This window comes from Aythya marila (genome assembly GCF_965140915.1).
Source record: "Aythya marila genome assembly, chromosome: 2".
Classification (NCBI taxonomy): Eukaryota; Metazoa; Chordata; class Aves; order Anseriformes; family Anatidae; genus Aythya; species Aythya marila.
Genome location: NC_139043.1, coordinates 71,746,969 through 71,771,272, shown reverse-complemented (window position 1 = coordinate 71,771,272; position 24,304 = coordinate 71,746,969). Strand labels below are relative to the sequence as shown.

Genomic DNA, 24,304 nt, shown 5'->3' with positions numbered 1-24,304 from the left:
TTTAACTGCTTTGAATCAATTGCATTGATGAGTCAACTGGATTTTTACATTATAACATGTGAATGAGTAGCATTTAGTCTTAGATGATGACAGTTATTATGCAATGTTATTATGCAAAATACGTATGTGTGTATATGCACTATATATCTATGCTATATAAAATTGTGATAATCGTGCATGTAGTTACTTTATTCACCATACAACCTGGATATGTACAAAATTGGATTTGTTAATTATGGTTTTGCAATGAATTCTCCACTGTTTAACTGAGATAAAGTTCTTCTATTCTGGAAATCAAAACATGAGCTGTTTCCAATAGAAAGTTAAAAAGTAGATTTTTGTCATCTGTAGGAACAGAACACCCAGGAACAAAGAAGTCATCTTTGCAATTTCAGCAGTAAAATCTGCAAGGGAAAAGAACTCAGGAATTCTTCAGGTAGCCTTACAGCTGTGAGATTTACAAACCTATTTCCTTTGCCTTTTGGAGTCAGAGGAAATCAATTGGCTTGAAAATAATGGCATATGGCCCTCCTTCTGTACGTACAATTCCAAGTGTTTTTACAACTTTGCTTCACTGAATTAAGAACCATTGGGCTTTAGTAAGTACTTCGTGGCTTTGTTTTCCCCCTTATCACAGAGTGACAGAGTGACAGAATGGCAGTGTCCCAGATTGCTTGGCAAGGAGTGACCAAGTTACCAAGTTTCTCCCCTAAAAATAAGTTGGGATCAACATGTGTGCATTCAACATTGTCCTTCCTTGGAGGGCTCACAGCTGGTATCTAAGCCCTTGCCTGGAGAGCTGGCTGCGTGCTCTCTATCTCCATCCAGCAGTTCCAGAAGTCCGTGCCTGGTAGTCATTCCTTGCACTCACCCTACAGACCACCAGGCTAAATCAAGTTGGGCTTTAGGCTCTGAGAAGCCTCAGACTTTTATTTCAGTGAATCCTTTTTTGTAACCTACCTTTCTGAAGTGAAATCAAAAGGTGGTGGCACTTTGCTAAAGGATACTGCTGGAGTTAGTGGACATTTCAAAACGCCATCTCTTGCACTTGGTCAGAAATTGTGAAATGAAAGTGTACCTAAACTCTGGGATCAAAGTAGATTGATGTGAAGATTTTGTAGATCTGAAGACTATGAAGTCTTTGGTATATGTCTTATCTGTAAATTAACTACTACTGAGGATTTTGTTCTCAAAGCTGTCGCTTGTAACAAATATGCTTCAGAGGGATTGCAGTGTAGTTACAGAGCGTGCTGGGCATGGAAAATGACCTATGGGATCTTTTGCCAAGGCATTTTTTATATTTTATTTCTTCCCTCCCCCAGACCAGGAGGTTCTGCAGTGTACCCTGCCTATGGACAGACATTGTATTGTTGAGCTACCTTGCCAGAGCACACGTTGTATTTGCATTTCGGAGGCCTCGGGCTTTGCAAACCGCATTGTTCCAGCAGTCTCTGAATAGTGGTTATTGACCCCTAACAATGTACATTTGTTTAAATCAAACCGTTCCATACTTGCTTTAAAATGCTTGTTTTAGGGCTAGCCCAGCCAAGTAAATGCTTCTGTGCAGGCCCCTGTTTCTGCTTCATAGCCAGAAAAATGCAGAATGCATTATTTAATTTCACTATGGAAAAGATTATTCTCCTTTTGAGAGGCTATTTTGAATTCTGAGGTTCTGGCAAATATTGTTGTGGCTTAATGTTTATAAGTGTTTTCATTGCCCTTGAAAGCATAAACTTCATGTTAGTTGTGCTCAGAGATTCTGGCAAATAATAAACGAGCTGAACAACAGGGTTTGATTGTCCTGAAGTGCTTGAAGAACTTGACTGCATTTGGACAAACAGGGTTTTTTGCTGTGTATTTGTGTGTTTAGAGAGATTGAATTCAGAGATGGAGACTGATTGGCAGGGACACTCGAAGCTTTCCTCTGGGAAGGTAGTTAGTCTGGAACAGAGTCCTTTTTGCCAGCTAGGGTGACTTCAGCATGTCATCCAACCTGTTGTGATTCGTGAGCTCGACTGTGGTTATTTGCTATGGGGCTGAAGTGAGGCTTTATCAGCTTTTGCTGGTGAGGAGCCGGGGAAGCCTGAGAGTAACACCTCCTGCCATGCAGAGTGCCTGCTGGCTCTTGGGCTCTTGTGTGCAGACCCAAGCAAGCGGGTGCTATCACTGGGTTTTGAATTACATTTTCAAGTCCCCTCTCACTTTGACCACTCTCAGGGAGCCCCCTGTTTCTCCCTCTCTCTTGCTGTGGTTGCTGGTGCTCTGCTTTCTCTTCGGCACCACGCGCGTTTCCCTGCTCTGTGCTGACCCCATGCTCTCGAGTCAACATACCCCATGTTTGAACTGCCTTGGACTTGGACTTGGTATAAACCTGGAAAACATCTGGCTCAAGGTTTTAGACATAAAATGACAAAGAGCTCCACAGGTATTTAAAAAGGAATGCAATTTGCCAAAAGATGGAACGGGGGCAAAAATCAGGGATGCTCTTGTGTGTGGTCCCCTGTATGTGGCTGAGCTCATACCATTCAGAGAAACCAAGCAGCAAAAGTTAGCTTTCTGTAATATTCACTTTGTTTCTCAGTGCTGCTGTTCTCCCAACATAGGAACAATGATGATGTTTATTCAACATTATTTTAAATGTATGCAACTTGTAATGTGGCTGAGCTTCTGCAGTAGACACGTGAGCCACACTCTAAGGACATAACAGGAATAAACTGTATTTGTTGTGGTTGTTCATCAAGAACCTGTACCCAAACCAACTTTTTAAAGCCTCGAGTCTTTTTTCTGTGTGTACAAATTCAGACAAGGATGATCTTTGAATGCTGGCATGCAAGATAAATTTGAATCTTTTTGAATTGTTTAATTCAAAATAAAACAATCAATTTTATTTATTTATTTATTTATTTTTCAGGGATTATACAGCCAAAGTCACAACCTTTGGCTTATCAGAGTATATCCCAGCCCCTTCCTATCATGCCTTTACCTTTCCTTCTGGAAAGGATTTGCCTGTTCTGATGGAGGGGCGACACGACACAAAAGCCTCTGTTCTCTAAGTAGGCCTAAAATACTGTAATTCTGATATGGAACCTGCTGTCCCTGTATAGAAAAAGAACTATAGTTTGTGTTTGAGGTTCAGACCACTGGGGTGCTGCTGCTGAATATCTTCATGCTGCCTGAAAGCTTCTCCTGCTCAGAGCAGCTCAGGCAGGTGTGATTACCCTGCCCATCTGCCTCATGTGCACTCGGTGCTGGCTGTTTCTTTTCCTCTGTGCTGGATGGGTCTACCTCTGAGGGCCACAGACAGCCAAATAAAAAACTAATTCTGCACCTACCCTCTTTCACTAGATTGACTTAGGTGTTTAGCTGATGGTGTTTCTGTTGCCTCTTTGGCTCTAAACAACAAATGCTATTTCTTTGTCACTTTTCTTGCTGGCAGATTTTAAAAATCTGAGTTCTTGTGCAGCCAGGAGAACAAGACAAGATAAAGGGTGAGGGGGGTTAGAAAACAGGTGAAAGTTGGTAGGGGAGAAGTGCTGTGATCCTAATGGGTTGAAAATAAACAGGTAGTGAGCCTGCTGGCTTTGAGGAGCATCTTTTAAATGGTGTGTAAATTTAAACACTGCTTTGTAATTTTGTGTGTGCTAACATGAGGCACATGACTCAGTGAATTAGCCCCAGCTGTTCATGCTGGCATTTAGGCACTTCTATTAAAAACAAACCAAAACTACGCCTGTGTTTACGTACTTTACTTATGGCAGAAGACGACAACTACTTGCTGAAGGATTATTTTATTTCTCACTTGCTTACTTTGCAAGTGAGCTTGCTTGCAGCTAGCTTGCTTTCCTTTTATTTTCTTGAGTTTTCAGTTATGCCATCTATAACTATTTTTTTTTTTACTCTAGGGGTCTCGTGTCTGGTTGCGAGAAAATAATCAGCATTATCCAAGTACTGTTCATTCCTGTGCAGAAGGAGTCGTCGTGTTCAGGACAGACTATGGCCAGGTACGTGCATTGCCCCTATTTACATTCTCCTTTCTACCACTCTGTGGAAAAGAAACAATTCTGCCTAACAGGGAGGACATAGGAGAATGTAAAAGTCTAAGGCGCATGAATAGAAGCGTGCATTTTATATGACTCGAATGTGGAACTTTGGTTTCAGTTGTGTTGTCCATTGCATATGGACAGCTGGTCAGCTGCTACAGCCGTGTCTGACAGAGCTGAAGGTTTGAGAGCCATGTCCAGGAAGTTACTTAGATCCCAGAGGCTCCGTCCCGCTTGCTTAGGTTACTTGGGCTGTTGCAAGCAGTGTGTTGTCTGCTGTGGTAGCACACCACTGGCTGCCAGCTGGGGAAGGAGGCTGGTGGGCAACTTCTGTTCTCTCCTCCCTCTCCCCCATTTTTTTTTCTTTTCTCTTTGGCCAGAAGAAGGCAGAACAAGCCCTGCCAGTTGCTGACAGCATGGCAATGCTCTGCTTTCTCACTCACTTTTCATTTATCTGTTTATTCTACTCTTCATCAGGCCACAGTTTATCCAGACTTCCATTCTTGCAGCTTCCTTGAAGAAAGTACAGTGGAATTCACATTTTAGATTAAGACTCAGATACAAACAGTTACACTGGTGCAGATATCAGAGTCAGAACTCTGTCTTTGATTTTTGGAGGGTGCTCCCTCCTCAGTTTTGCTTCCTTTTTTCTTAGTTATTTGTACCAGATAGAGGTAGCTTCAGGTAATGAACAAGGCAGAGGAAAGTATGATAGTATGGAAAACATGCTACCTTTTCTTGCTGCCTTCACTTAATGCTTTTCTGAGTGACAAAGACAGAAAAGCATTTCGTTCAGAACCAGGGAACCCCTACTTTTCTCACATGCCTTTTTGCAGGCAGGAAAGGAACTAGACAGAATTGGTGTTTTTTGATGGGCAAGACATAGGTTAAATAGAGGGAGTGAAGAAAATGGGATTGTTAGTCACACAAAATGTCTTGAGGCTGGTCTCAACTGAGGCAGGAGGACCTCCTCAAACAAGATCAACTGAACAGAAGATTCTTGTTGATAGAGGCACACAGAGCTGCCTAATTGGTAGCAATACTAGGCTGTGTTGGATTCAGATTGTCTTTCCTTCATGCAAGAAGGTGGTAGACAAAAGCAGTGAAAGCCAGGTTGTAGAAAGCTGAAGGACCAGTATAACATACTTCAGGTTACTAGGTGTCTTGGACTGGTGACCCAGAGACATACGATACAGGGGAAGATGTCCACAAAGAAACTACTGTTAGATGCAAAGCCTCCTTCCAGGACAAGAAGGTGCCTTTGTGTGTGTTGGTGTGTTCTCAGTGTGATGCATGCATTTATGTTTGCTCGGGTTTGGGAAGTTGCATATTTACAGTTTACATGGGCTATTGAAATTTGAGGCCCCATGAAGTGCAGATGCTGAGACTGTTTCCTCTGTTGTTTGTGAATAAGGAAGGATCTTCCATATTAAGGCATCATAGTTACCTTTTATTTTGCTGTGTGTGTTGTTACAGTAGCATATGCTCCAAGCCACTATCTTCATTAGGCACCTCATTTAAAAGTAAGCCCTAGTTGGAGTGACACAAAAGTTTCAGAGGTACTACCTGTAGTTTTTCACAGAATTTTATAGATGGACACCTGACTGTGAAGAACCTGTCTTTTAGAAGTGGTTCATGATGTCGACATGACAGTCCTTGTACTATGGGAACTGCAGGTGACGATTGTAAAATGGATGGCTTGCATTGGTGCCCTAACATGCAGTGGCAGAGCTAATACCAGCATCCATGAGTGGACAAGCTGCTTGCTAGCAGCTTTGTATACGTGTATTACATGTACTGTTGCCTTTCCATGGTGTACAGAATGCAGGCTGAAAACTCAGGTAATTGGGAGAAGACTCAAGTCACTACTGTAATACAAACTAACTGATTCCATTTACTTAGAAAAGTGATGTTTACAGCATTAACATAAGAGAAAAAGCAAAAAGTTTGTCCTGCTTGTTTTAAGAGCAGGTGTCATGCTATGCTGTGAAACATCCAAAGACATAAGGAGTACACCTCAGAACCAGTGCATGGCACTTGATGTTGCCAGTGGGTCTGAGCCAACTGTGCTCCAACTAAGGGCAAATCAGCATTTCACTGCATTTTTAACTTTAATACTTTTCAAGGCTTATACTTTCAAGGGTGCACCCTGAATTTAGAGGAACTGTGCCAGCTGACATCAGTGCCAATTAATACTGTTCCTCCCACTGCTTTCTGAAGTGCCTTTGGAATATCCCACCCTTGCTGCTGGGTTATCTGTGTGCTGCAGAAGGCAGCAGGCATGAGACATGAATCTTAGGTGACACCTGATGATGACCTCTGATGGCTTTGTGATCTTATGCAATGCTATCCTTCATTTTAAAGAAGGAGGCAGGGCAAGTGAGGGGTGAGATTGCGGAAGTGTGGGGTGATGATGATTTTTTGAAGGGTAGCCAGCATCTTGATTCCAAGACCCTTCCAAGAAGCAATTGTACTCAAGTCTAATGACAAACTGATGAAAGTGTTGGGGCCTTATCAAAGCGCTGCACTGTAGTTAATCTTCTCTAATTCAGTACCCTCTGTTAGGATTTGCAGTTCTCACCTTTCTTTTTTGGATTAATTCTCAAGATGGGATTGGCTGGGCAGTGGGACTAGGAAAGCATGTTTACTAGATCTGTGCTCAGAGCTTTTTTGTATAAACTTGGGTTTCAACTCTTTGCCAACATCAGTTTGCAGAACAGTGGAAAGGCATCATACCAGAATACGTTACTTCTGAATTTCTTCTTTTTGTTATAAATGGTGGAAATAAATTTGCAACAAAAACCTGTGGCATACAGTTCACTCTGGAGGAGTGTTGGTTGTAAGTAATGCTCCTGAATGCAAATATTCATGTGTAGACTACACCATACTCTTCAGTGTTAAACAAGTTGCATATCAGGTTTTGGATCACTTCTTGATAATCACATGCTAATATAATTATTCCTTGAGCAAGACTAATTATCCTAGTGGTACCTGTATGTTGAAGTTGAGCAGTTCATTTGTTAATCATTGTTAAAGATTGTTGTCATACTGTTTGCTGCTGCCATCATCCTCTGTGATTTGATGGGCTTGAGTGGAATATCTGCTACATGTGATGTGATACTAAAAAAGGAATTTTGGGTTGGAGGTTTGGGGTTTCCCTGAGCAAATAGCTATGAAACAGTCTCATCCCTTTATGAAAGAAAGGAAAATGTGGCACTTCATTGAGGTAGATGAAAGCCTAATTAAATAAAGGGAGGAGAAAAAGTAGATCAAGGCTATGTTTCACTTCTGTGGCCCAACGTGTTGGAGTGGGAGATGAAAGCTGTAAAATCCCTCTCTTCCATGGCATTGGCCAGTATCTGGCTCTGGAGTGCCTCTGCCATATCTACTGAAGGCTGGCTTTCACAATGATGACTGCAATGAGTCAAGACAGTGTGATGAGTGGACAATTCAGTGTGAATGTTTTTCTCTTTCTAAGCACCCCCCAGATGCTTTCCAGAAGAGAAGACTACTGTATTAATTTGCCGTTTGGTGGGTTCATAATTTTTTCTTTATTTTCTTGTTCCACTAGCGTGTGTGTAGAAAGGTGGTAAATGACTGTGCCTGAAGTTTTGGTAACATCATGTCTGTGAATGTGTGAAGTATGTCAGTGCAGTGTATGAATACTCAGATTTTTTTATTTTTTAAAAAAAGGCACCCTAAACTTTCCTTGCTTGTGTATGTGGTGCATATATATATATATATATATATATATATAAAGATGTCATTGCAGGTATTGCAGCTTCTTTCATCTTCACGGGTATTTTTATCTCTATTTTTAAGCTTAAAAGTTATTTTTTAAGGATGTATTCACAGTACAGCAGGCATTTCCTCATTGCCATATTCTATAATTTTTTAATGAAGCTGTATGAGCTTATAAAGTACTCAAGTGAATGTTAAAGAAAATGCTGAAAGCCCTGCCGTCACTGTATGCTTTGTTTGAAATGCCTTACTTGCACATGTACAGTAGAGTGCCAGTGATTCCGAGGGGAAAAATTCATTCAATTTTGTTCTTTTTTTTTTTCTTTTTCATTTTCAAATAACATGAACTTTACCTTATTTCAAATAAAATCCTAGCATTTAGTTTACCCTTATATGAAGGAGGACTATGTTGTTGTCTTAACTTGTACAGATGCACTTGAAACTGTCCCCAAGGAAAGCGTAGATATTAAATATAAAAAGCTTGGGGTGTACAATATCTATCAGCAGAGCTTTGTTGAGTTGTGTGACATTAATTCCAATAATATCTTTCTGGTCTCCTAATGAGGACTCCGTTTTTTCTTCTGTTTCAACATCAAAACATATAGGCAAAAAATGTAAAGAAATGTATAGTCAGAATTCCCTTTGTTTAAGTAGTAATTGTGGTTTGTCTTAGCAACAATGTGTCACTGATGGTGAGTTCTTGGACTTTCAGAACAGCACCTAATGGCACATATTTTAAATAACATTGATTCCCTTCAATGGAGATGTTATAGCTATAAATTTGAGACATAACATGTGTGTAGGGGAAATCTGTTGTGAAGAAATTCATACAAGGGAAGTAAAAGTTCAACCAATTGCTGCAATCTATGTAGTCTGACATTGAAATTTAAGAATACTTAATTGCATACCTGCTTAGTTGACCGAGAGGAACTTCTAAATGAAATGTGTTATAAATAGAAGCAGCTGGGCTTTAATATCCTAAAAATGTAGGTTATTTAGAAACAGATGTCGGATTTCACCAGTAGAGACTTTGTCAGTTAAAACAGCTTTCTGTGAACTTCCTTTACAAAGAAGCCCTTCATGGAATGGTGTTATGTCAGCAAACTCAGCACTGCTCAGTATCCTCTGCTTCAAATAAGAGGCACCTGTAAGTGGTTTGATCAGCAACAAAAGTATTTTTTCCTGTGTATTTAACTTAATACAGCTCTTCAGGGGCATTTCGGCATTGCAGGAATGGGGAGACTACAGGTGTTCCTTGTTAAACACAACTCAAGTATGTTTTCCATGGCGGCTGTCACCTTTTTTTTCCCCTTCTGGTTTGAGGGCTTGAAGAGTTTCTCATTATGACTTCCATTCAGAAAAGTTACATTTCAGATTTGATTGAGCTTTTTTTTTTTTTTTTTTAACTTGGTTTTGGGGGTTCTTTTCCTTTGTTTTCTTAAGTTAATGACAGGATTCTGTTGATGTTACCCAGTGATTATTCCAGTAGAGTTTGTTCTCATATTTAGAAAAAGTTATGGGGGGGGGAAAAAAAGGAAAAACAAACAAACAAAAAAAAACAACAAACACACCCCACGAACCTGCAGGCAAATGGTTAAGCACTTCTCATAAGTACTCTTTTCTTTGCCTTGTGTCCTTTCTCACCCATATTTGGGACCGTTGAGCTGGTTTTTGAGACTGAGTAGTCCTTTTAAACAAGAGTCTTCCGTTCATATTCACAGGGCATGAATAACTCCACTGAAGTTACTTGGCTTAAGCTGCTGAAGTCAGTAGGAGTGTTTATCAGTAAGCACTGTGTTTGGCTGTGTAGGTTCATGGGATCAGGCGTCTGAGAAGTAAATCCTTCTGGACAAGGATTTTCTTAGTTATCATTGAAAGACGTCGTGCTTGCTTCTAGCTCTTCCATGTGAAGATTTGACAGTATTTCCAAACAGAGTTGTTCTTTTGACTTTTTCCTGAATTCAATATCTATTACCCTTGAAATACACCCTTACAAGGGAGCATTTTAAAGAAGTCCTTTGTGCTTTTCTTTGTATATACAGTGTCTTAAGAAAAATACACAAATACATGCAGTGAACTTTGGTATTGGCTGGTTTTAGTGCTAAATAAATCAATCTCTTTCTGAAAAATTATGAATACATTTCTGCTTTTTAATTCGATGGCACTAAGAAAGATTTGTGGCTACTGGTACTGTGTCATTTGTGCACGTTTGGGACAGCAGATCCCCTGCCTCCAGGGTATGGGGTGAACTCCAAATTCAGCAGCTTTGTATCAGGAAATTGGATTCCATCTGTCTAAACATCATAAAGCGCATATTATCCTGTAGTTAGTTATATTTGGCTTAGCTGCAGTAATTCTCCCGATTATTTCTAGTATACATAAAAAGTGTGGTACTCTGGCTATCTGGATGTTGTTGTCTTGGGCTACTTTGGGGCAGGAGGGGTGTTGTTACTGTTGTTTTTTAAGGGGTGTGCATGGGAATGTGGAAGGAGTGGTGGTGATGCGGGGTTAGGGAGCAGCCGAAGTCAGCCGGAGCGCCTCTTGGTGCTCTGGGTTTATCTTCTGCGGAGAAGTGTTTACATCTTCATGCAGGGTGTCAGCGTTTGGCCTATCTTGCTGCAAGCATCTGTTGACACATGTGTAAACATGGCTGGAGGCAGATGTAAGCTGGGTGCTGCCAGGCCTCAGGGAGGCTGAGCCAGGCAGCATGGCCTCGGAGAGGCCCCTCTGTCCATCTGTCCTCGGCCTGGCCATCGGGCTGCTAGGTGGGGCAGCTAGGGGTCCATGGCTTCCTCCTACACCGCACATCGTGGGCCACGGCCAAAGCCCCTCCATGTCCAGCAGGGGCTCAGTGCAGGTGTAGGCCTTGCAGCTGAATGCTTTCCTTCATAGAAGTGCTTCCTCAAAACATGAAGCATTACTTAAAAATATTTCATCACTGACTCAGACTAAATCACTTGTAAATTGAACATTTTTTTTCCTGATGCATCATCGTATTATTATTTTTTTTTTTTTAAAGTACCAGCTAATTGGAGAAATTATTAGTTTGGGTTTTGTAAATTTTCCAAAATATTGGGGAATGCCTCTTTGCTTTAACCTTGACATGTTAAAAAGGCAATTCACACTGCTCAAAAAAAAAAAAAAAATCATTCTCTTTAGCAGAAGACTTTTTTTCTGAATTCAGGAGTCAATTCAGATTGCCTTTATATCTTCTTTATATCAAGAGCAATATTTTTATATGATCGTTATTCTCTGAGTATTTGTTAAAGGGCAATAGGGAAGAGTCTTTTTCTGTGTGTTTGTCGAACTACTGTGTATTTATTGCATAAAAATACAGAGCAGGTTTATAAAATGTCTTCTAAGATGTGTTGCACATGTGCTGTCCTTACTTTTTTCCTGTTGCTTGCCTTTCTGCCAAAACCACTATCAGCTTGATTAATTCCAGGAAGGGGAAAGTTTTAATCCTGAAGTGAGATATTTTAAAATAAAGGTTGAATCAAAAAATAAAAATAAAAATAAAAAAAATTGGCTGCTAGATCAAGTTGATTGTATTATTCCTGCAGAATTAACGTTCAAGTTACCAGTGCATAGCCACTTTTTGTCAGAAATCAGGGAGATTGAAAGTGAACAGCCTAGAGATTTTTAATGCACAGATGATGGGGGCAGGAAGGCTAAGCAGTGGCCATAAATAACTCTTTTAATGCTGGGTTTTCAAGGGTTTTGTTCCGTGTTTCCTAAACATAATGGGACTGTTTGCTTTAACTATACTGAAATTAATTTGTTTGGCATTAGTGTGGCTGTTGTTAAGTGTTTTACTAACAACGCAAATTAAGCCTGTATGAACAAAAGCATTTATCTCTGCATAGAGAGTTGCTTTCTGCTTTTTATAAGACCCAACTGAGAGCAGTTAATATCTGAGCTGCTGACAAAGGGGTGCGCCTTGTGTCCCCATCGCTTGCTGTGGCCACGTCATCAGCTGTGGCTACGTAAACAGTTAAGATGTCAGTCTTCTCTCTTGCTTTCTGCAGAGAGAAAATCCAAACCATCTGTGCTTTTTTGTGCTTTTATTACGCTCATACTAAAGATAGCAAAACTGCTTTTGTTTTAAGATTAAAGCAGATGTACACAAGCTGCCATATTACTTTCTTTTGTAAGAGAATACAGTTCAGCTGTTCACAAAACACAGAAGGGAGTTCAGGCTGCCATGTGCCAAAAAACGACAACAAAAAATCCATAGTGTTGTGATGAGTAAGCTTGTCGCCTCGATTGTTTTGTTATTACTGAATTCCCTTGGATGTGGAGCCAGTCTCCTTGTTCAGTGCTGTTTGTGCTTCAGGGTATGCGTGGTTTGGGTTAAGTGAAATTACACAAGGATAACTTCGGCCTGCAGTGCTCAGTTGTGTTCAGGTGAGATTTGGTACCTTGCAGTGCAGATAAATGGTGGTGACCAAACACTGAGATTGTGACTTGGAGAAGGCTCCCGTCAACTTGTCTGTGAACTTGCTGTCATAAGGAGTTGAGTTAAATCATCAGTTCCATAGAATGTCCAAATACTTTATTTAAAATAAATTTAAAAAAATAATCTAAGAAATGACTGTGTAATTTTGAAAGGGATTTCACTGAGTAAGGGCTTGCGAGAAAATGCTAGTGTGCATGAGCAATTATTTTCAGACGTGGTGATGGTCCTGCAAAGAGATTCTCCTTGTGTGCACTGAAAGCCATCCGTGAGCTGGTCCCGCTTGGAGCTAAAGTTTTGGAAAGTGTAGAAGCGCTCATGCTACCTCGCTCCCTTGGGGACAGGCGGCTGTGCTCCAGGAAACAAATGCTGTCTGCGAGCGTGAGCTGTGGCTGTCTGACACTGCAAACTGCTGTGTAGCAGGATCACAGACCTATTAGCAGGTATCCTGTGAGCAGAATAAATCAAGTGCTGCTGAGTGTGTTTGTTTCTCTGATAACTGGCCTCCAGAAGAAAGTATGAGCTCAAGGGTCCTTTGTATGTGCTGTATATGCTTTGTGTTTGGAGCTACTGTGTGTTAGCATCGGGGCAGCACCAGTTTCTTCTTTATGCTGTCAGCCTGCAGAACATCAGTGAAAAGACATAAATCAGTAGTGTGAAGGGTGTAATTAAGGGGAAAAAAAATAAACGTGTGTTACGGAGCTTTGAAAATCTTGGGTTACTATTTCAAAATCAAGTGAGTAGTCAAATCAAGGAGGAAGAAAAAGAAACAGTAACCATCTGGCAGGTGGTCAGAGTACTGCATTGGTGGTCACAGTCATCCCAGTCAGCAGGTACCATGAGGCAGTGGTAATGAGGTAGGGAAGCAGCCAATGTCCTCTTGCAGGTCATTTGTGGGAGGCTGTGGTGCCAGTTTTGTAGGATACAACATCATTTGATCTTTCCTCTGTGGTCCCTTGAGTAAATGTTGTGATAACCATTACCTTTGTATGGAGAAATATGGAAAATGTATCCGCATTTCCAGATACCCTTTTCTGCACAAGTTAACTTTAAAACAAACTAAATCTGCAGTCATATTGTAATTTTGATGTTGGATCACTTTTGAGGCCTAAAACCCAAAATACGCTCCACTTGAAAGATGAAATACTTCTTGTAGAACTTCAAATTCTGTTTTGACCATGTCTATAGTGGGAGAACTCTGTTTTCATGGCAGCTAGCAGCAAATTCAGGAGCATGAAAGTATATGGAGTGTATTGTTTTGTAGTTAGGAGTTGCAGAATGTTTGTGTTCTTGAAGATTTCAAAGCAACTTTTTGTTTGAAAGCACCAAGCTTTCTAATGGGAAGGACATCTGAGCAAGATTTCCCCTAAAGCATTTCTGCAATGCGATAATAAACTCTTTTAGTTGCAAAAGGAACTTTAAGTGCTCTTTCATAGTGGTGCTTTTATGTTCACTAAACGAGGAGAAGGGAAATGTTATCATAGGTCACATGCCTTGCCCTCATACAGCACACTTTATTTTGTAAAGCATGTAAGTTCCTATTTAGTATAAACATGATGGAACCAAGAGATGATTTAAGGAGGTTTATCTATTCAAGCTGTCTTAACTAAGGACTAGCAAAAAAATTATATGGGAAAAGCTTTGTGTTGCATTGTGAAGTTAGGTACTGGAGAGCCAGGGAATGGTGTGGTGCCTCTTTTTGCATAGTAGAATAAGCAAGTAAAACCCATAGGCAGGGAGGTGGCTGTGGTAGACATGGGTGAGGAGAGAGGAGTGTACCCCAGGGGAGGTGCTGGAGATGTGCTTGGGCTTCTCTGTGTTCCTCAAGGAGCTACAGCACCCGGCCCAGATTGACTGTGGTGGTTAAAGGCACCCAGCAAACATTAACAGAATGGAAAACCTCAGTTAACCTTCTTCAGTTAATGAGACGCACAAGGGAGGTGGTCCTGCCATCCTCCTTTCAAATGCTTGGATGTGAGTGAATGTTGATAGCTGGGGCAGAGAGCTGCAGGGGGAAGCAAAGGGAGGTCTCACTCAGCAGCAGCTGGAGCTCGCCACGAGCAGATGGGCTTTCCCGAGGTGTTCAGCCGCCAAATATCTGAGGCTCTCCTGAATGTTCACTGTGGGATTTTCCTTCAGTGATTTATAACTTTGTTGAACTGATGACTTTTATAGGAAAGATAAAAATCTCACCTCTTGAAGAAGTTGCTCCCTTTCAAAAATAAACATACGTTCTCCAAAGAATGGGCTGGTAGAGCATTCAGGCATTGAATCACCAGAATTAGTGTAGGTGAGTGAGATAAAAATACTGACTTTCCTATGAAAAGAGACTTAAAATAAGCTAATTTGAAAATATATGCATCATCAGTAAGCTATGTACCTGACATTGAGTGCTTCATCAGAAGCTTTCCAAACGTAGCAGAATTTTAAGCTATTGAAAACAGATTCGGGAAGGGAATATTTAGCAATGTTAATAACCAGAAATGCCACAAGCCTGTAATGAAAATAATGATGCATCTTTTACTGCTGATTACTTCTCTTTTGAAAGTACGTTTTTCACAAGCATCAGCAAGGAGTTCTAATTAGAAGTAAATAATAGAATATGTTCCATTATTAATGCTGCTTTCAGGCAGGCATTTAATATACATTGAAATCTGATGGCCAGACTTTGTTGGCATTATCTTTGCATCATTATTGGCTTAAATGCAATTAAAGAGGGTATCTGTCACCACAAGATTTGCCCAGGAAATATGAAGTTCTGACAAGGATAATTCAAGGTCTGTGAGGCATTTGAGATATGGTAATGGTTTTCACATGTCCTCTGGGGAAAAGAAGGGAAAAAAAAAAAAAAAAGTGTGTGGGGAAGCAGTATTTCTCTGATTGGGAAAGCAAAAGAAGCATGACAAAGACTTGGTAAGTTAAGAATATGAGCATGTCCTTCTAAGAAGAACGTGACTGCTGCACAGAGCTTTCATGTGACTGGAAAGATGTGATACAGGCAGGGGCAGCATCCAGCACAGCTTGGGCAGAGTGCAAAGTAGGCAGAGAGGCAAAGAAGTGTAGGGCTGCTGTGAATCTAGTTTGTTTTGTTTTGTTTTGTTTTAATATCGCCTTCTGGTTTCTCTGGGTGATTTTTTGTCTCAGATTCCAGATCCAAGTGATAACAGATCAGACCAGACACTCCTGTGCAGATTCGGTGTTAACAGTTTGGACCAGACACTGCTGTGCATATTCAATTACTCCAAGTCAGCTGCTGATATCTGTTAGTCCCAAGCATGCCTAGTGTGTACATATGAAACAGATGTGTTCAAATGCATTTAGAAAGTAGCAGAGCTATCTCAATGCGATGTGGTATCTTAGTGCCTCTGATAGGTTGATGCAGCTCTTCGGCAAAGTATTTAATGATGTGTACATATTCTGTGTAGATGAGGTGGGAAATGTGCATGTGTGCATGCAGATGTGCACATGTACAACTAGTCTGCCACATCAAAAAAACACTATTTGAAATGTCTACTCTGCATCATATGCGCATCCATTTCTGCAGAAGAAATCCCAGGCAGCAGGGTAGTAGCCTACAGAAGTTTTCTGAGTGAAGACTTGACTTTCCAGACAAAATGTTACACTAATGCTAGATTAAAATAAAGCCCCAGACCTCAGCTAAAGAAAACAGAGAGTTAGAACAGTATTCGCCTTGTGTTATTGATAAGCCCTGCAATTCAAACAGCACTGACTCTGAGTCAGTGCTGTTTGAGTATGAAACCCCTGCGACTGACTTTCTGCAAACTGAACAAACTGTTTCCTGTACCTGATGTCCTCAGAGCAGATTAGGCAGCTTGAAGTAGGCTAAGATTTAGACACCACAAACACTGAGTTGCTGAAGCTGTTCTTTAGTCATGCATTTTTGCATGACTTCTAACCTATGCACAACGTGATGTAGTTATCAGTTACAGTGTGGACATTATGTAAATATTAGGCAGCCTATCAGATGTGGTTCAGGGTTGCAGTTACAAGCAATGCTTCCTCCATTTGTGCATGAAAATGAAAAGAAATGGTTGACTAGCAATGGGTAACTGATTAGGGAGCTATGGGCAAATATTACCACACTTACACTTGCAAAACAAGTTCACCTTTGAAGTGCTATCAACTGAAAACTGTGGTCAGAAAGACTTATTTTCTTGAGAATTTGCTGAATGGAAAATGGATTTATTTTTGTAGCAGAAGATGAATTAACTTTACTTTTGGAACTTGGTTCCGGATTTTTTCTTCACTTCAAGTTGCAATCTTAAGCTCTTAATACCCGTGAGGTAATGTTGAGACTTTCTCATGTGAAAGAGAATGCAATCAAACTCATTCCCTTGCTTGATGCAGATCTTAAATTCATTTTTGATTTTCATTTGGACTTAACATGCAGGAACATCCCATTACTTCTACAGGATTTCAGCTGTAAAGGGATGCCAAGTAGTGAGCGAGCCTTTGCACAAAACACAGATGAAGCAACCGAGCTCCTGACTGAGGTGTCCCTTCTTGTGCTGCGTTCCTTGGATCAGATTTCCTTTTTGGTAGGCACTAGGGGCAATAAAGCGTAAGATACAGAAGGAGAAATAGCTACCTTCTGAAATTTCAGGCTTGCTGACCAGTTCAAAACACACTTGCCTTTTGGAAGAGTTTGTGAGATGATGGAAAAGCAGAAAAGAAGTCTGGATGCTAACCTAGTAGTGTCATCTACTGATACAATTGAGCCTTGAGCACTTCTAGCTTTGTTTTGTTTGAAGCTAATTTCCAGCCTGGCAGGAACTGTTCTCTTGATGTGAGTTTTTTGTTTAGCCTTCTCAGTGCAGCACATGCTTTCAGGAGATGAGCTTGTTATTTCTGTCTGCCAGAGACACCCCAGTATCCCCATCTTGTTCTTGAATTACATAGCCACCAGCTTACATGTCTCTAGAGTGAGTAACAGTTCTTTGCAGTATGTGGGTAAATATTTACATCTCTTTCCCTCCCACTTGGTAGAAGACTCCAGTCTAGTACAGTACAAAGTGCTTTGTTTAGAGGAAGAAAAAAAATCATTGTTTAGCTATTCAGTTTGGTTTTGTGGGGGCGTTATGTTTATTTAACAAAGGCCAAACTAGACACGGCATGCGTTTTGCAGCAAAGCCCTGCTTTCACCCAGTTTCGCAGCTGGGCTGATGGATTTATGAAGAGGTGATGGACTTCAAGGTCATGCAGTGAGTCAGTGGTAAAGCAGAACCTGAGGTCCTGCTGACTCCAGTGCTTTGTTTCATAGTCAGACCTTACAGCTTTGTCTTCACAAATGACTGCAGCAAATGAACCAAACTCACTCCCCACTACCCCCTGCCCTGCAGTTAATTTCAATAAGCAAATGCCGTGGAGGATGTTCTGCTCATTTAAAATGAGGTCAATTGATGTCGATAGGCTGAGACTCGTCCTGACAGTAGGTGAGGAATTCTAGAAGAGATTGTGTTGATTCTTTTTGGCTCTTGGGTGCTTAGAAATACCAATTAAATGCAAGTAAATTTGTGTGTTGGCTATTGCTACTTGCATATTTACTGCTGAGCAGTGGTATGTGCGGATGCTAATCTGTTTGCTAATCCATTGTACCAATCACTGCATGAAAGCAAATTGCCAAAGTGAAGCAATTGTAGTGCTGGATTGATTGGAAAACTCATTGCAGGTTTGGGCCACTGTCTTCCTCTGCTGCAGGTGGCTACCCTGAGCTGCAGCAAGGAGCTTGGTGTCTGGAGCCAGCAGAGGCATTCTCTGCACTCAAGAGGAGCAAGTTGTTCCTTGGCATACATCAGCAACTACAGGAGAAAAATCAGTAAAAATTTCTTGACACTCTCCTTTAGGTGAATGTGATATTTACTGTGTGGCATACCTGCTGCTAGAAAGGCTGGCTGTTGGTCCTGTGGACTTGGAGGGGAAGAGTTCCTTAGCTTTAAAGGAGTGTGCCAGGTTTTTGTGCTTGAGACTTCAACTTTTTCCAGAGTTTGTGTAGATGGCAAGTTCTGGCGGTGGCCTTCAGCCAAGGGCACTGCAGGGTACTTGCTGACTGAGGCAGAAACGAGCTTGTAAATACTATCCCTAATTTCCAGTTGAGAAATTTAAGAAGTGATTGCATTTTCTGTTAGTGAAAAAAAAAAAAATTAGCAGTCCACCAACTGAGAAACACTTGGTGTCTGCACAGGTTTGCCAATGGCAAAGCATCCGGTAATGTTGACTTGGCATGTTGGTTGAGGTTGGAGTCACCTGGTGGTGCCACTTAAATGTTGTCAGCACTGCTTCCAGCTCCCATCCGCACTTCCATTTGTGCTGCTGCACCTGACTTCAGGTCTGGCTTTCTCTGTTTGAAGGTTCGGGGTCTCATGAGTATGCCATGAGAAGCTTAGTAATGAAGTCATCTTTTTAATTATTTTATCTTTTTTTTTTTTTGCTTCTTTTTTGTTTCTTTATCAGCAAGCAGCACTTTGAACACGCATGTCTTTTAACTTTCTCATCACAATGAGATAATGCTAACTTCTAGTATTAAAAATTTCTTCTGTTACGCATCAAGTGTAGTATTCCAAGGCCTTTCTTTCCTGAGTTATTTTTTGTTTGGTCCTCTACATATGGATGCAAATGGATATATTAGCTTTACTTCTTTTGTGATAACTGTGTTTTGGCCTTGATTTGAATTCCTCTTATCAATTGCATCTGCATGCAGATGCCTTGTCAGGAAAGTAAGGCACCTTACTATCTGTCAGTTGCAAGGCAAAAATAAAATCACTGCCTTTATGCATTTAATAGTAAAATAATAGAGATCTTATCAGTAGTTAGAGACGTGTATTGCTAAGCTCAGCTGAAAACTTGGTGTGTGGTAGGAAATCAAGCTAATACATGCTCCATCCGTTAAAAGGAGCAAGCACAGCATGAGGCCAGGATAATGAGAAGAGTATAAAGGGAACAATGAATTTTACTGTTAGACATTTTTTTTGAAAGCTCATTATTGGACATCAGGTTTGTGAAGAGGTTTGAAAGAAAAGCCAGTTCTTACTGTTAGAGTACAAGTGGAGTTTGAACTTTATTTGAAAAGATCTTGAATCTCATTACAAGTATTTTGATCTACATGGTAGCAGTGAGAGTCTGAGTTTTGGTCTCTGAGCTCACAGAAAACTTAGTTAAAAACTTAGTTTAAAAACTAAGTCTAAAACTTAGTTAAAACTTAGAAATTTGATATTTAAAGTTCGGTCTTTTACTTCTTGCTTTGTGTTTGAAAATAGGTCTGTGAATCAAAACAACAGCAAAAACCCTGTGTTCTTTGCTTTCACGTTTTGTATGAGAAGTATTGTGGCTTTTCTAATTATAAGTAGAAACTGCACTATAATCAGGGGAGCGTCAACTTTTTTTTAATAGAAAGTACTAACAAATGCAGCCTATGACAGGCTGTGGGGACCTTTTCTGCTCCTAATAAGTTTCCAACAAAGCTATTAGGCACGTGTGTAATAACGTTGAGCGTCTGAGCATGCAGCAATGCTCTGAGCAGTACCTGGGCTGTGTTTTGGTGTAGAGTATGTATACGAGTTGGCAGCTTGGTTTGGTCAGAGACTCCCATGGACTTCACTGAGGTTTGAATCTAGCTGGGGGTTGGTGGAGGGCTAAGCATCCAACCAACCGGGATGAAAGTTGTGTAACTGATGAAGATTACAGTTTGAGTGTTGTTGCTTGAGTAACCAGCATATGCATTCCTTACATCCTCTTCCACTGGCAATAAACATTTGGTGGTGGCTGATCTGTATGCTCTTCTTTGCCTTACCATCCAGTAGCTTGTTTGAACTTGTATAAGTAGTGCATCTTCTGTGATCTTTAACTGGAGGTAGCATGTAGAACTTGCTAACATGTAGAACTCCCGTGTGTTTTGGAAGCCTGTACCATGCCTTTTCTCCTCGGGAGGTTGCTCTGTGTGTGTGCTTTGGTGGCTTGCGCTGTGAAATGTTCATTCACTGTGTTTAGCATCAGGTTTGAAGTGCCTGTGTGGAGCCTTGTGCTTCAAGGGGATGTCACTCTGGTGCTTCAAAGCATGCTTCAAAGCATCTTTCATATCACGTGGCTGGCTAGACTTTGCCTGTTAACTCACATTTGGGCACAGTTCTTTGGAAGTAAGCTTGTCTTTCTTACCAGATCAGATATGTAAACAAGTGCCCGTGTTCTTGGTCTGTTGTGAAGGATCATGTTTGGAGGGAGGAAAAAAAAGGGCCTTTTGTTTGGCACTCTGCTAAGCTGCATCTGCTGCCCAATGCAAGTACCGCCTTGCATGGTCTGAAGAAAGCTACAGCCCAATAGTGTCTGTGAATGTTTTAGCTACAGTGATACAAATTCTGACATTAGCATTTCATTTTGATACCAGAATGTCTCCTTCCTCTCCCCTCCTTGTCTTCCCAGCGCTTTGATCTTTGACTTTCTGGGATGTGGTTTGTGCAGCGTCAAAATAAAAATATCTCTGTGGGCACTGATACCATTATAACTTCAGCTGATGTAGCACAGTGGTTTGACTACAGTGGTATGGTTGTATCAGTAGAAGGACATCCTTGTAGTTAGGCACTGAGTTTTGCTGAGGCAAAGCTGTTCTTGTTCACATTGCAACTGCGCAGAAAACTCCCCTGACATCCAAGGACCCAGGCTCTGCCCGCATGGCATTGTCTCGGATGCATATGGAAAAGGTTTAAGTGAATTTGGTTACAGCTGAGAAAACTTTGTTGGAAAGGGTTTGATCTCAGTTGCTGGTGCTATAGCAAAGCAAAGGACCGCTAGGCTGCTGTATCCTACAGCACCAAGGGAATAGTTTTTGAGTTTTATTGCGACTGTATTTCAATTGGATTGAACTGTGTCCCAAAGGGCCTAGAAGACAACTTTGGCAGATGTGCTAGCACTTCCCAGTTGAGGGGACGGGCTGTTAACCCTGGAACATGTAACCTTAGGAGCCCTGTTAGCAAAAGAAAATTCCCCCAAAAAGCATGCTCTGTCAGCATGATTGTGCTGAGGTCAAGGGCCTCTGCTAGGAAAACTTCTCATATTTGTGATTCACAGAGCTGCCTCAGCAGGATCTAGTGCAGACCTGCCTTAACAGTGAAGCCTCTGGTGTCGACGAGTCATCTCCTTTGGAGACCAGCACTTGTTCACGTTTTGTCAGCAGCAGAGTGTGTCCAAGGTGTTGGAGTTGCCTCGCTGCGAGCTGCAACAGATGGAGGGGATAAAGAAGAGTGCTTTTTCAACTTCGTTATCTGCCTTAATCTAACTGAGGGACTGTATGCCCAGCATGTGCCTTCTTTGACTTGCCCTCTAAAGTTGTGCCTGCTGGTAGTCCAGCTGTGAGTCCTCCCCTTAACTGCCTTCACTGGTGCTCAAGCTACGTGAGCATGCAGTATGTGTCCCTGCCTGGGAAGGTGAAGCAATCTCTGGTAGACGCGGTCCTGTGGTGCTGTGGGAATTCTTCATTTTTATGCAACCTCTGATAAGGGTGTACCTATTTTTGGTCCTGGGCAAATTAGTTAAATCAAAACCTGTAAATACTGGTAATTGAAATCAGGCACTCTCATTTAGATAACAATGTGAACCTGTGTAGCATGTTTTTAAGGATGCTAAGTTTCTTCCTGGATGTATACACTTGTTCAGTATTTCATAGTAAGGTTTTGTGTTTGAATTTTAGCACCTGAGTTTGAGCCTTACTTGTCATTTTAGATACATTTCCTTCTCTGAAATTCTCAGCTGCGTTGGAATCTAGCTAATGCAAAACCATGTGTTTTAATATGGTACACTGGAAACTTATATTTTTTGCTTGTGCGGTTATTCCACATGGGTATTCATTCCCTAGGTATACTGTGTGGGATTTTTTTTCTCCCTATACTGCAGTAGTATTTGTGCATAGAGCACAAGGTATGTAAATTTCAGTTGTGTTTTCTAGACATTCAAGGTTTGTGATGGTGTGTCTTCAAATTTGTCTGTTTAGCTGAGCTTTTCAGATGAGTGAGCTCCAGAATTGAGCAGCTCCAATACAATAGTAGTTATTTTCTTACAATACGGGGGTCTTCAGAGGATAATTTAGGATAGATTAATTTTCAAACCATATAAGAAACAAGTATGGTTTTCTTGCACCTACCTGTCTTCTGAACTAAATGAAGAGGCGATTGCTCACTGACACTGGCCTGTTGATTAAATTGACTGTGGAGATCTTTGTGTGCTTTGCCTGCTTATCCACACCTTGCTTATCTGTGTGGATGTTACTGGAAAAATGCAGAAAGATCAGTACGAAGATTTTTATTTGAAGCTATTGTAATGTAGAGTGACAGATAAATAATAGGTTTGTTACTTGAATAGTTGGTAAGCATTCTGTTGTGCTGAAATCAAGGTGTGTGCATGTATGTATATATAAAACTCAATAGATAGTTTTAGGAAATTATCTTTTTCAGAGGTTAAATAGTTTATATACATTTGTCTTAATACATAAGAAACTTGCTTTTCGTGCTGGTGCTCATGTATATTTTGACAATGAAAGGGCTTGCAATACAAATCCTAAGGCTTTTGTAGGATCACTACATTTTTCATGTTTTGCAGTTGATTTAGAGTCACTTGTTGGTTACGAGTCACTTGATTGTGAGTCAGCTCAGTATTGCCTGACTACTTTCTCATGTCTTACCAGACCTTTAAAAAAGTAAGAGGATGGTGCTGAGTGCTATTACTGCTTTCTTGTTAATGAGAAGTGGGACCCTCTGTTGAATTGGCCTCTGGTATGCCTCATTTTTGTGGCTTCAGGCAGAGTTTGAGGCAACAGAATGGCTGTACGTAAAGTATTCAGTAGAGACATTTGTGTGTGGAAGTCCTAATAATGCAATGTACTTGTTTTTTTCCTTCTCATTTGGAGTTACTTTTTGTCCTGGCTATAGTCAGCCTAACCACTTCCTTGGAGGAACAAGTCTGCCCTTCAATCCAGAGCACCTGAGTTTTGAGAAGATAATGTCTTGATTAGGGTCACTCTGTGTTGGTGTAGTGGGAACCAGTCTTTCACTGCAGTATCCACAGATGCGCTTTCTTCATTTGTGGTTTTGTGAGGCATCATTCTTTGCTGATGAGGATGTGTTTTCATGATTGCCTTGATACTAAACAGAATTGCAGTCCTGGAGCCATGCTGTAGCCTGGTTATTAGGTGGTGTCTGTGTGCTCTGTATGTGACTGTCCAGGTGTGCCCCTCCTGCAATCTCTACTCTCCACAAACCACTGGTAGTGGCCTTCCTCGTATGTTGTGTGCTGTGGTACATCACTAGTGACTTGGACTTGGTGGCTCTGGGATGAGGACAAGTGAGGCTGAGAAATGCTCAGAATATCACTGAACTTGGGTTTTGAAAATCAGTGGGACAAGGGCTGGGAGCCATAAATCTTGTACAAAAAGGGAAAGGTTTATGTTGCTGGTTTAAATTGTGAATAACGACAGAGAGCATCCATCAGATGGTGGTAAATGAAAGATCCTTTAAGGGGGAAGAAAAGAGTTTTGCAGTATTTCATGGCTGAGGCTTTACTAAATAGAAACTGAATTTAGGTATGCCTGTTCACTGTGTTACACAGCTGTAGAGCTGAAAATATTATAATGGTCTCTCTAGCTTCATAATTTTTGCCTGTAAGATGAAAGCATGCCCTTGTGCATATTTCCACCAACCTCTGATTTAATTTCACAGACTGAAGCTATGTGTAACAAAAATCATTGCATCACCAGAAGAGTAGAGTTTACACGTGGAGCTAAGTGACTGGATTTTGCCAGTGTGTCTTTTTGTAAGTCTAGGTTTTGGTTCTCAAACATGCATGGGTGAGACGAGAGCAGGGGAGAAATAGCTTTGATTATGTTAGGTAAATATTTTCAGGGTAACATGACATTTGCAAGGGCTCTGAGTAGCTAAGCTAAATGGTTATTTAAAGCTTTTTTTTTTTTTTCTCAAATCTGACTTTGAAAAAATCCTCCTATAGAACAAACAGTTATAGCTTGTTTGCTCTACTGCAGTAGGTGAGGGCAAATACACCCATCAGCTTG

The 24,304-nt window shown here is 40.9% G+C and overlaps 1 protein-coding gene across 2 annotated transcripts in view; it reads left to right on the top strand.

Annotated features, from left to right (window-relative positions):
- MYO10 (myosin X) overlaps window positions 1-24,304 on the top strand; it is a 164,518-nt gene that overhangs the window by 27,582 nt on the left and 112,632 nt on the right. For both annotated transcript variants that reach the window (XM_082754759.1, XM_082754758.1), the window contains exon 2: window positions 3,903-4,001. In XM_082754759.1, coding sequence (XP_082610885.1) covers window positions 3,903-4,001 — 99 coding nt within the window. The remainder of the gene's footprint in view (window positions 1-3,902; window positions 4,002-24,304) is intronic.